At 34.9% G+C, this 13,046-nt stretch overlaps 1 protein-coding gene across 19 annotated transcripts in view; it reads left to right on the top strand.

Annotated features, from left to right (window-relative positions):
- Nucleotides 1–13,046, top strand: part of LOC127650380 (NACHT, LRR and PYD domains-containing protein 3-like) — a 1,539,373-nt gene that overhangs the window by 173,281 nt on the left and 1,353,046 nt on the right. For 2 of the 19 annotated variants that reach the window (XM_052135762.1, XM_052135774.1), the window contains one exon: nucleotides 460–1,643. The exons of the other annotated variants lie outside the window; for them this stretch is intronic. In XM_052135762.1, coding sequence (XP_051991722.1) covers nucleotides 460–1,022 — 563 coding nt within the window. In that variant the 3' untranslated portion in view covers nucleotides 1,023–1,643. Of the gene's footprint in view, nucleotides 1–459; nucleotides 1,644–13,046 lie in introns of those variants that run through there. 19 annotated transcript variants of the gene reach the window in all.

Genomic DNA, 13,046 nt, shown 5'->3' with positions numbered 1-13,046 from the left:
AAACATTTAGGGTTTTACTATCCTTATGGGGACATTTGGTCCCCACAAAGTGATAAATACACGCTCACACACACACACACTCACACACACACTCACTCACACACACGCTCACACACACACACACTCACACACACACTCACTCACACACACGCACACACACACACACACACACACACTCACTCACTCACACACACGCACACACACACACACACACACACACACACTATCACACACACTCACTATCACACACACTCTCACTATCTCACACACTCTCACTGGTTTAGTGATTGTTGTGTTTTAAGTGTTTTTTCTCTTCTTGTGTTCAGATGTCTGTGATCTCACACTGGATTCAAACACACACACACACACACACACTCACTATCACACACACACACACACACACACACACTGGTTTAGTGATTGTTGTGTTTTAAGTGTTTTTTCTCTTCTTGTGTTCAGGGGTCTGTGATCTCACACTGGATTCAAACACAGCACACACTGAACTCATTCTGTCTGAGGGGAACAGGAAGGTGACACATGTGAGAGAGCGTCAGTCATATCCTGATCATCCAGAGAGATTTGATGTGTATCGTCAGGTTCTGTGTAGAGAGAGTCTGACTGGACGCTGTTACTGGGAGACTCAATGGAGTGGACGTGCTGGTATATCAGTGTCATATAAAGAAATCAGCAGGAAAGGATGGAGTTATGACTGTATGTTTGGATTCAATATAAACTCCTGGAGTCTGTTCTGCTTTAATAACACATTCACTGTCTGTCACAATAATAACAGAACTGACATACTTCCCCCTTCACGTGACTGTAAGAGAGTAGGAGTGTATGTGGACTGTCCGGCCGGCACTCTGTCCTTCTACAGCGTCTCTGACACACACACACTCACACACTTACACACACTCATCACCACATTCACTCGACCCCTCTATGCTGGATTTAGAGTTTATCCTGATTCCTCAGTGTGTGTGTGTGAAATTGATCATCAGAGACACACACACACAACTGGATGAGTGAAATATACTCACTGTATCTCACATCAACACAACTCCAAACTCTTTCTAGAAATCATTTCCTCAATGAAACTGATTGAATTCAATACAATGACAGTACTTTGTGTCTCACTGTGATGTGATTGAACTTATTTACTATCAGATTCAATAATAAAAATAATGATTTTAAATGAATAAATGAGTCTATATATGAACTCTTTATTAAACACACGGCACATTCAGATACTCATTGTTTTATTTATACTAAATAAACATTTACAAATACAGAATTCTTGTGATTTTTCTACAGTATATAAATCTTAATACTTAACAGACAATTCTAGAAAAAACAGCTTCACACTTTTGCATTCATAAATGGATTTATAAGAACTAATTACAGGATCATTTAAAGTTGGTGTAAATTTGACAGATTTGAAGAGTTCACTCATTGATAAAAGTCAAATGCTGTCATCATACACACACCCTCATGTTGTTCTGAACCTTACACATTTTGTGGTTTCTCTGTTTTTACTATCATAATTAATCTGTCTAAGTTGTTTTATCCAAAGCGCTTATTACAGGGACAATAAGACAGTAATTTACTGTAAAAAATTACATGTACTCTCGTTCTTTTTACCATTAATTATACAGGAAAATCTTTTTACATTTAAATAATTACATTTTTACATAATTTTATTGTAAAAAATTACTGTATTGTCTTTTAAAATATATTAAAACATTTGACTGTATATTTCACAGTTAATATTTGTTAATCAATTAACATTTTATTTCTGTAGCATTTTTACAGTATTTTACTGTTTAAATTACTGACATTTTTTACAGTTTAAAGTAATAAATCATTTGTAAGGTTACTAATTCATTTATAGTAATTAATAAAAAACAAGCAAGTAAAGATAACTAGAAATGTACTATTAAGTTTAATAATAAGTTGACATTACTTAAATAGGAACATTAATATAACTTCATTTTAGTAAGTTTGCTTTGCAGAAATAATGCAATCGGTTTCCTTCATTTTGAAGTGAACTGAACATGTAAACTTTTACAGTGTTTGCAGGAAACACATTTAAAATACTGTCTTGTGTAAGACGATGTCATGTTTAAAGTATATTGTATAAAGTCTGGCAAAGTAATAACAGTTTGATATTGAAGAGAAGCAATTTGTAGTATTTGGAATAAGCCAAAGGTGTTACTGAGCATTTACTTTTACTCAAATATAATACACTTATGATTTATTACTTGTATGTTTCAAATACACTCACAATTAATTTGTAAAGTACTTGTAACACAAATAAAGTACACTTTAATATCACTAATCAAGCCTGTAATTAACCCACACTGCCATATACTTAAAATAACCAAATGAGTGTTCACTGGAAAATAATAAAGCAAACAAACGATTCTTTCATACTTTGTATATTAACTTTGTGCATCATGGAAATCGTGGCCTCTGCCTGTGTTGGAAATGTTGTCTGTGGCTTTCACTTTGTTAGATCATTCAGCCAACAATGCAAGCAATGCCAGATCTTGCCTCCCATTAGACCTCCATAAGAACATATTAAACATATCAGAGTTTAACAGCTTGTAATGTTACTCTTCTCCCAGCTCAGCAGGCAGCAGGGGAATAGCACAAGACAAGAGACAAACATCAGCAGAAATTATTGAACAACAGTTTGACCAGCACAAATTCAACAAATATATTAATACTAATCACAAGACAATGAAAAATTGCTGCTTAACTGTCCTGTGATGCTGAAGACCTTGAAATGGAGTCAACTAACTGAAGATAAAGCAGCACACAACATAAGATTAAACTGAATGAGTAAAAGAGAAGAGATCTTTTATTACTTTAACTGTATTAAGTGCATTTCCACTATTGTCCTGCAGGTGTCATCATAAGTCTATGGGCTTAAGATGCTCTTAGTATTGTATGATTAGCAATACACTATTACTCTACTCTTGTTCATCTGTGAGCATTTTAAATTCTACTTATGTTATGATTGCTTTGGGAAACTGGGCACAAAACTAAAATGAATCATAAGACGGATTTTACTTGGGCTTATATGAGGCTTACGGGAAACAAGGCCCTGGTTACCATGTGCTGTTTTAACACACGTTTCCCCCTGTGTATATGTCAGGACATGCCACTCTATTCATATATATCAGACATGGTCTCTTCTAATTCAACAAAAATGGCAAAAATAATGTCTGCTAAAGACGACATGAGCAAAACCCCGTCAATGATGTCTGTGCTTGTCCCTTTAGGGAGGTCTCTCAAAGCACAGATAGAGCAGGAGTCTTATTTTCATTGTAAAATGGACATTTTTATAGACTAATGAACACAAATGTTTAGCTCACATTAACTGATTTAAATGCCATGACACAAAATGTCTCATTGATTTTTGAGCAGTTAACCTGATGCCATGTCCTCTGCCATCTCCCTTCTCTGTTCTTTGATTTGCTCTTTAGATGATGTTGAATGTCTGTGGAATCTCAGGAAACTGTTCACAGTTTATTTAACGTTTGTTATAGCAGCAGAGCTTATAAAAGATACAGATGGTTCATTCATGTCAATTAGAGACTTTATATCAGTGAGAACAATGTCTAAAGTGAGCAGTTGATCAGATTTCATCACAGTTTTGAAAGCTTCATCTTTTCATTAAAGATGACCTGTAAGACAATCATCCCACAACTCGTTGCATCTTCTTGGACTGTGTGTGAAATATGAGCAGACCTCCACTGAATGTTCCCCCACTCTTCCTTTCCGAGTCGCTTCAGCCGCATTCTGAAGTATTGTCTTGTGTTTCAAACAATTTACACACAAAATGTCCCAAAGAAAATGTAACTTTACAAGTGTATGTTTTTACAATGATTTATTGTGTGTTTGTGTGTCATGTAATATGGGCTAATTTTTGGGATGCAGTTCTGAGACTCTCCATGTCAGATTCAGCAACTGCAGGATCCACAACAAACATGTGTTCGGAAGGAACATGAAGATACTGACAAAACACAATGAACAATATCAAATCACATTGATACAATTGTACAATCATGTCTGTTTCCACAGTTTATCATCATTATTTTATTATTCCATAAAAGTTTAAAGGGATATTTCACCCAAAAATGAAACTGCTCTTATAATTGACTCCCCTCGTGCCGTCCCAGAGGTGTTTCACTTTCTTTCTTTGACATTGGTGAGTAAATGATGAGAGATTGTTCAGTTTGGGGTGAACTATCACTTTATCAACAATTTGAGTTCATTGCCACTGTAAAAAATGTCAGTAATTTTAACAGTAAAATCCTGTAAAAATGCTACAGAAATAAAATGTTCATTGATTAAAAAATATTAACTGTAAAATATGCAGTAAAAGGTTTTAATTTATTTTAAAAGACAATACAGTAGTTTTGTGCCCTTCTGTAGTTACTATGTGATTAAAACTTTTTTTTTTTTTTACTGTCAATTTAACAGAATATTTCTTTATATATATATATATATAGTACCAGCGTGTAAATTACAACCATTTTAAACTGTGAAATGTGCAGGTTGTTCTGTAAAGTGGTATACTACATTTTAACTGTATTTTTAACATAATTATTCTGTCAATCACAGCTGCCAGATTTATTTGACAGTGTTTAATCCAAGTTAGTTCTTCAGAGGTAACGCAAGTAACGGAGGTATAGATTGGAAAATGCTGCAAATGCTCGATTCAGGACCGTGAACAGAAACCGAGCACAACGATTTATCCATTCGCTGGTGACGTCACACCAGGTGGACCTTAATCCGGCCCTGGGGTGTCATTACATCAAAACCACATTTGGTCCAGCCCGAATGTTTGTGTTCGAATTGCAGGTGTTTGAGTGGAACTGAAGTGGGATTTAAAAGTTTAGCGACGAGAACTGTCACTGAAGTATTTATGTTCTACTAAATTTAGGCAGGGCCTATAAGGACATGAAGAAATCCCTTCACTTACCACAAACATCCAGTGGTTGTTTCTTATATTCACACATGAAATGGCTCCATCAAACGTGTCAAAATGAACCTGTACAGTGTCATAAACGAGCATGATTACGATTATTAAAATTGCACTTTTGTATACATGTTTATACATAGTTGCATTTGTTGTTTTAAAGGTGTAACACATGCCTATCTCCATATAGGATACTTCCGTCCTTCAAACCTTGTCGAGCGACTTGTTCTCTTTGTCACAGAATGACTCCGGTGGTGTAGTGATTTAGCTGGTACAGTCTCACAGGCTTGTCGTGTTTGTTTAGGATAGCACGAATGTAACTCTCCATAACCTAAAGAATATGAATAACACAATTAGAAGATGCATAATCAAGATACTGTTCTGATCTTAATGTCCTTGTATTATTATTAATATTAGTAGTATTTCTTTATATTACCATTCGATTGGATTAGATTGCATTTCATTTTCACAACTGCTGTTTAGAAAGTATTTTCTCTATTTCGTCAGATAAACAGTCAACTCCAATTTTAACAACAGTACAACCATTGATTTTTTAATGTGGAAATGTGAGCTAGGCATCTGCTGCCTCTTCTGTAGTGTCTTGAAGAATGGGTTCTTGATTGATGACCTCCTGTAAGAACGTGACACTGCTGGACACATTTTCAGTAACATGCCTAACAAGCAGCACAATGCAAAAGGGCCTGAACATTTGCAGGGCATCGTCAAGAGACACCGTGTTTTGCAACCTGGCAAAGACGAATGCTGCAAATGGTTTCGGGCCTTTATCGGTTGTCCTTTTTTGCAATGCTGAAGTGACAGCTTTGATTACATGCGCAGCACACAGATGCAAAACCGTCTTCGACTTGATTTCTGCCCACACTGTAAAACATTCCGGTAAATTTACATGGAAATTTAACAGCAAAATACTGTTTTCATGTAATAGCAGTAAGTTGCTGTTTTCTGCAATGCATTATGGGAGGACTATAAAACTATAATAGGACGTTTAAAAAACATGAAGGTTTGAAATCTCACGTGTACAGACACCATAAAGGATATGCAGAGCCCACAATGTGCACTACACATTCCTTGCAATGTCATTCTTTACCTGAGTTTATTTCTCATATTAAAATGCACATTAAAGAGGGAAGAAAAGTCACATGCCCTTTCAAGCAGCGTGCTAAAACATTTACCTCTCACTTGTGTAGAAAACATACAAATACAGGAGGATTAATTAACTCCAAATGTGGCCATACCTCTTCTTTCAGATGTTCTTTCACACATTTTGAGCTTCTCACTGACATCGATGTCAAAACTTTCAATGGAGGAGTGAGGAAACCCATGGAAGAGTTTTACCAACCCAGAAGTTCAGTCAGTCCTTTCCAAAGATGAAGCCATTGATTCATCACAGCACATAGTTCAACTCCTAATGGTTCACTTCATAGAGAAGCAAGAAGGACCAATTCTTCAAGAACATGTAAGTTTGTCTTCATATTCACTGTGTTTGTTCTTTGAATACCTTCATAAAATGGTTCACCTAAAAATGATAGTTCTGTCATCATTTACTCACCCTAATGCTGTCTCAAAATCATATGACTTCTGCAGAACACAAAAGATGATATTTTAATGGAGTCTGTTTGTCCAGACAATGCAAGTGAATTGAAACCAAACATTCAAGCTCCAAAAAGGACATAAAAGTTCCTGCATAATGTCTCCTAAAGCAATCCAAATGGTTTTGGGTGAGAATAGACCAAATGTAACTTCTTTTCACTGTACAGAAATCGGCCGTCTCCTTGGCAAACATGAATTCAAGCTTGATTACAATTCCTGCGCTCTGCATATTCATCAAGTGCTAGGAAGTGTAATCAAGCCATACAGTCGAAAGTGTTACAGTTTGGTCTGTTCTCACCAAAACCAATTGAATCACTTCAGAAGACTGGTGAAACCACTTGACTCATATTAATGACTTTTATCCTCCATTTATATCTATTTTGGTCCTCATTCTCTTCATTTGCATTGTATGGACAAACAGATATTACATCTCCATCAAAATATCATCGTTTGTGGCATACGTGTTTAAATCAACAAGGGTGAGACAATTATCATTTGTGGATCAAATATTCCTATTTGGAATATAACAGGCCTGTTGCCTTCAGTATTAGCAGTAGCACATTGGTTCTTAAATTGTTATCTTTACAAATAGACATGTACAACTCCTGCTGAGCTTGAGAAGACGGGTAATCTGCCTGTGACTCCTCGTTTCATCCTGCTTGGTTAGTATATCATATTAGATACGTCTGCATTTTGTGTCACTAAAACAAAGCTCACAGTCTGACGCATATTTGTATTATCAGGAAAAGATCCACCTTTGTGTCCCTCATTCTAGAATTTACTGTCTTTGAATTGTCTGTGTTCAATTGTCATCATCATGTACTCACAGGCATGTAGTAACAAACCCATATAACCTTCTTTCTAGGGACTGGCTGTGTCAGTTATCGTTCAATATTATTTAGAAAAAAAGATGCAGTGAAAGTGAACGGTAACTGATGCTGTCAGTCCCTAATATGCTTTGGTCCACTGAAAAACTAATTGAATGCAGATTTGGAGCAAATGATGAAAATGTTCATTTTTGGGTGAAGTATCCATTTGAGTGTCCGATCACATGATGTGTTTTTATTTGCGGTGTGTTCAGAGATATTGTGGGTTCTGTTATCTTGGAAGACATGACATTGTGTGCCATTGTTTGGGTTGGCATCATTTTCTCACTGTCTTATGTACACCCAGCTGTCCTTAGAACATAGATTACACATTCATCTCTTTATAGTTTCCTTTAAGGTCCAGGTGATGTTCCGGGGCAATGGATGAAGATCAGCTGGAAGGCCGAATAATCTGTGAGGTGTGCAGACAAGTTTTGTCACTGGAATTGCTGCATTGTTTTCTTTGTATTACATCTTTAATTTGCAGTACCAAGAGGAAGCAGCATCCACACTGGAATTCCTTCAAAGGTCACAAGCTTGCACGTATTTTATTATGTGTTTCATTTTCATTCATATGTTAATATTACTATGTTGATTTAAAGGAATAGTTCTCCATTTAATAATGATCTCATTTACTCAACTTTGTCATCTCAAACATGGGATTTTCTTTTACTGGAAAACAAAGATATTTGGATGGAGATGTGATATTTGTTTGTCCATTCAGTGCAAGTGGAATATGTACCAAACTGCCAGCAACAAAAAGCCCATAAAAGCATAATAAATGTAATCCATACGAGTACAGTGGTTTAATTCAGTTGAATTTGAGTTGAGAACAGACTAGAACTCTTTCATTGTTCAATTTGCCATTGCAGTCTCAGACACAATCATGATTTCAGTCCTGATTATTTGACACATACTCAGAGCGCTAGGAAGTGTAATTGATCTTGAAATCATGATCGAAGAGGACAATTCTGATGTCAATATTTAAGGTGAATAAGGATTACCTTTAAAATGCTTTTATGTCCTTTTTGTAGCTTTATATTGTGGTCTCCATTCACTGTATTGTATTGACAAACAGACGTCATATTTCATCATATTTGAGTTCTGCCGCCCCATTTACACACGGGGGCATTCACTGGCACGCTGTATGACCTGTTTGGTGTATTTCAAGTCTTCAGAAATTATAAATATTAGTGAGGACATTTTAGATAATCAGAATGTATACAATTTTAAATGATTGTTCACTGAAAATCTTCCCTGATATTTTTCAGACGCTTTATTGGAATAAATCCGGAAAAGGCTGGATCAAGGCTGCACGGGGAAAAGTGGTGTCTAAAAAAACTGTAAAAACTCTGCAGAAGAAGACTGTAACTGTCAGTCCAGAGGGATCACATCTCTTAAACAAAACTGATGGACTTTGATGGACTTTGTAGCGGACACTCCCCACAATGCAGTTGGTTTTTCACATCATATGGTGGGCTGGAGTGTTGCTGAAGGATGATTTGAGTTTTTTACTGATTTGTATTTTATAAACATTTGTTTTGATATAAAAATGGTGTTTTTTGAAGCCTGATTTGACAGTAGATTTGTATTTTATATAAAGGAAAGTCATTTCTAATTGTTTGTTTTGATAAATGTTCTGCTTTTTACTGAAGTCATTTGTGTATTTTGATTTGTTTTTTGTTGCACCACAGCACTGAATATTATTTGAATACTTTTATTCATTTATTGCCTGTTTTAGTGCAGATTGATAAATATGTTGTTGTTTCAGAATAAAAAAACATTCATAACTTGGCTTTGTTTATCTTTTGTAATCCACATATACAAACAGGAAGTGCATGCTGTAATATGCATTTAAAAGTGTGATTATGGGGTTGTGACTGGTATTTAATTTAACAGCTGTATGCTTCTAACTTACAGATGTGTACTGATGTTGACAAATACAGTATTTAGCTGTTCATTTCAAGAACGGTAACACACCATATTTTGCAGTATAATGCAACCACAGCTGCCAGTAGATTACTGTTTTTTTACAGGAAATGTTTTTTGTGTTATTGTTTGTGGCAGATGGCATGAACACTTTCAAGGTTTCGAGCATTGATTCCTTATTTAAAGACAGTAGTACCGCTTGCATTATTGCCCAACTGTAGTCAGTCTCTACACGGTGTGTTTGTAAAGTGGAGTATGTGGACAGTTTGAGCAAAAACTGCAGAAGACAGAATGTTATTGGCGGGATTGAATGCTCAGTCGAAATCATTTCACTAACTGGCAATGGGGGGCATCTTTTCCTTTTCCAGGTAAGGTGAGAGCATAATAAAGATTCTCCTTTTGTGTTTTGGGATCTTTGAGATAACACTTCCTGTTGCGTCCAGATACAAGGAGACAGGTGATGGTTTTAAGCTCTGTGCCAGTATACTCATTCCTGTTTGGTGTTGATCTTGATAATGGCAATGTCTGGCCAAGTATAAAAGATCTTTTGATTGAATAGTTTCATTTATAAATACAAACTGTTTCTGCTGTTTTTGTTGCAGTATTAGTTCAGAGAGTTTTATATTTCTGCAGTCTGTTAAAATGCATTTTAAATTGTTGAATTAGATTTATTGAAATGCTTTAAGTCATTGAATAGTCCACTTGTTTTTATGTGTTTGTTTATCTTCATGATTTTGTTTCTATTTTTTGTGTTTGAGAATTTATTTCGGTTCTAGGAGAGCATGAATATCTCTGTGAGATTGTAAATATGTAAACAACAATAAAAACCTTCGACATTCAGCAGTTGTCTGTTATTTCTTCAGGTCATTTTATTTTAAAGTTCATTGAAAGTAAATGAACAGAACCTAAAATCTGAAGCTGCTAATAGCACTTAAAATTGAGCTAAATGAGCTTAAAATGTAGAGTTGTGTAAACAGAGACTCTTAGGGTTAAAAACCTTCAATATATTAGCTGGTGTTTCACAGTATTTTAAGACACATTTTTGAATGGAAGCTCATTCATTTGGTCATAGCAGCTTCATTTATTTTAGGTGAAGTTGCTTCAAATTTCTAGTGGAATTTGTTTAAAAATTGGGATGCAGAAATGATGCACAATATTTTTAAGCAAATCCAGCACATTATTTTTTCAGTGTCTCCAACAAAACCTGCTGTATCAAACCCTCTGAATATTCTCACTCTGAAAATTATTCATGAAAATAAAATATCCAATTACAAATCTAAACTTATTGTTAAAGAAATTGACAAAAACCTCAAACATGATGAAGATGAAACATTAAAAACTGAATTTGACCTCCACAACAAACTTCAGCACTATTCGGTCCTAAACAGAAATACCAAATTTACAAAAGATTATCAATGAAACAGTTTAAAGAAAGAATGATTGTGTCTAAATATAGACTAAGTGCCCATGATCTAGAGATAGAGGAACACATCACAGGTCCTTGTTGCCGAGAGAGAAATAGAAACATGTTTGTAATGTTTTGGCAATACTGTTATAAAACTGTCATGTCAATAATGCTGAACTGGCAAAAGAATTTAAGGAGGTGGCATTAAATTAGAAAACATACATTTTAACATTAGACGTTAAATTTCAATTTTTAATTCACTAATTGTTCTATAGTCTATAAAGTATTTAACACAATTACATCAGAAGTAACTGTAATTAAATTACTGAAAAATTAAGAGTAATACATTACATTACTTTTTTCAATTAATAATAAATTTAATTACAGTAATTAATTACTTAGTAATTTATTACACCCAACACTGATAGAAAATACCAAAAATTACAGCTCAAAATACTCTGTTAGTCATATTTCTATTCATTATTCTACATTATTACATCATATTGAATATTATTGGTTCATATTGACAGACACACACACACACACACACACACACACACGTTGTGTTTCCATGTTTTATGGGGACTTTCCATAGACATAATGGTTTTTATACTGTACAAACTTTATATTCTATCCCCTAAACCTAACCCTACCCCTAAACCTAACCCTCACAGAAAACTTTCTGCATTTTTACATTTTCAAAAAACATAATTTAGTGTGATTTATAAGCTGTTTTCCTCATGGGGACCGACAAAATGTCCCCACAAGGTCAGAAATTTCGGGTTTTACTATCCTTATGGGGACATTTGGTCCCCACAAAGTGATAAATACACGCTCACACACACACACACACTCACTCACACACATGTGTTAGGCTTTTATTTGTGCATGTAACATTGAAATATGAAATTTTCATCATCAGGTTTTTTGCTGCTTTATTTTGTATTAACCACCAGATGACGCTGTTTTGACAATCTGGAATATTTTCCCAGAACAATCAGAGAAACAATTTATGAGGCTTCATTTCCCCATTCCTAATCTGCTGTCCTAAAATTAACATGTTCAGTGAAATTTCCACATCATATATTATACAGCAGTTAAAGACAAAAGACAAATTATATTTACATGAACTCACACTGTACTTTATAAGCTTTAAAGGGATAGTTCAGTGAAAGTGAACAGTTTGTCATCATTTACTCACACTCATGTTGTACCAAACCAGTTTAACATGTGGAACACAAAATGAGATGTTAGGCCTCAGTCACTGAATATTTTTCCTCATTAATGAAAGTGAATGTTGAATAAGATCATTTGTGTTCCACTGAAGAAAGAAAGACATACGGGTTTAGAACAACATGAGGGTGAGAAAATGATGACAGATTTGTAATTTTGGCTCAACTATCCCTTTAAGAGCATGAAACAGTTCTTGACAGGTGAGTACTGAAATGCTGCTAAACAAACCAAAACTCACAAGACAACAATAATAAACCTTTCAAACTACTAGTTTAATCAGCCGTTATTTACTGGCACAAAAAATTATTTTTTTTTTGATGATTTCAGTGACTTTTTGTCATCTATTCTTCAGTTTTCTAGTATTGTGATTCTTGGTTATTTTAATATTCATATTGATGATGTATCTGATAAATTTGCTCTTAACTTTCTGAATATCACTGAATCTTTGAATCTTATGTAACCGTGCTACTCTCTAAATATGAGCTACACTGTGCTAGGTTCATAAGGAGCTAAGTGATATAAACTGCACCCATAAAAGGAAGTATCAGACCAGGTAAGTTGTAACAATGTAACTTTTACTCACATTTCCATAAGTAAATAACAGTTTAAACACAATGATATAACATACATGAAAATAAAAAATTGGGCCCTTTAAAGTAAATGAGTCTTTGTTTTTTTTTCTTTTGTAGTCGTTAAAGTCTGTCTGTTTGTAATCAATTACTGGATTAGTCAATCCACTGTCAATAGTTCTCTGTCACAGTGTGTGTGTCACCAGTTCTGTGAATTTCCTTGTTTAAGAGGAAAGTTGGCACTTTTGGATGAAATGTGTGTACCAGCTCAGGCGACTGATACTGTCCTACCACCAGGAGAAGTGTTCGTTGAGTTGGTTTGCGTCTCTTCGAGATCACACTGGGAGGCTCGCCATCAATGGGAAGAGATCTTTCAAGTAGTTCTCACTCTGTCCATAAGACCTGACCTGTTTTTTTTTTAAACAGGATTTAAGATTATGTTCTATACA

This window comes from Xyrauchen texanus, chromosome 10 (genome assembly GCF_025860055.1).
Source record: "Xyrauchen texanus isolate HMW12.3.18 chromosome 10, RBS_HiC_50CHRs, whole genome shotgun sequence".
NCBI lineage: Eukaryota > Metazoa > Chordata > Actinopteri > Cypriniformes > Catostomidae > Xyrauchen > Xyrauchen texanus.
The sequence above is the reverse complement of the archived record's forward strand: the minus strand, read 5'-3'. Positions and strand labels throughout refer to the sequence as shown.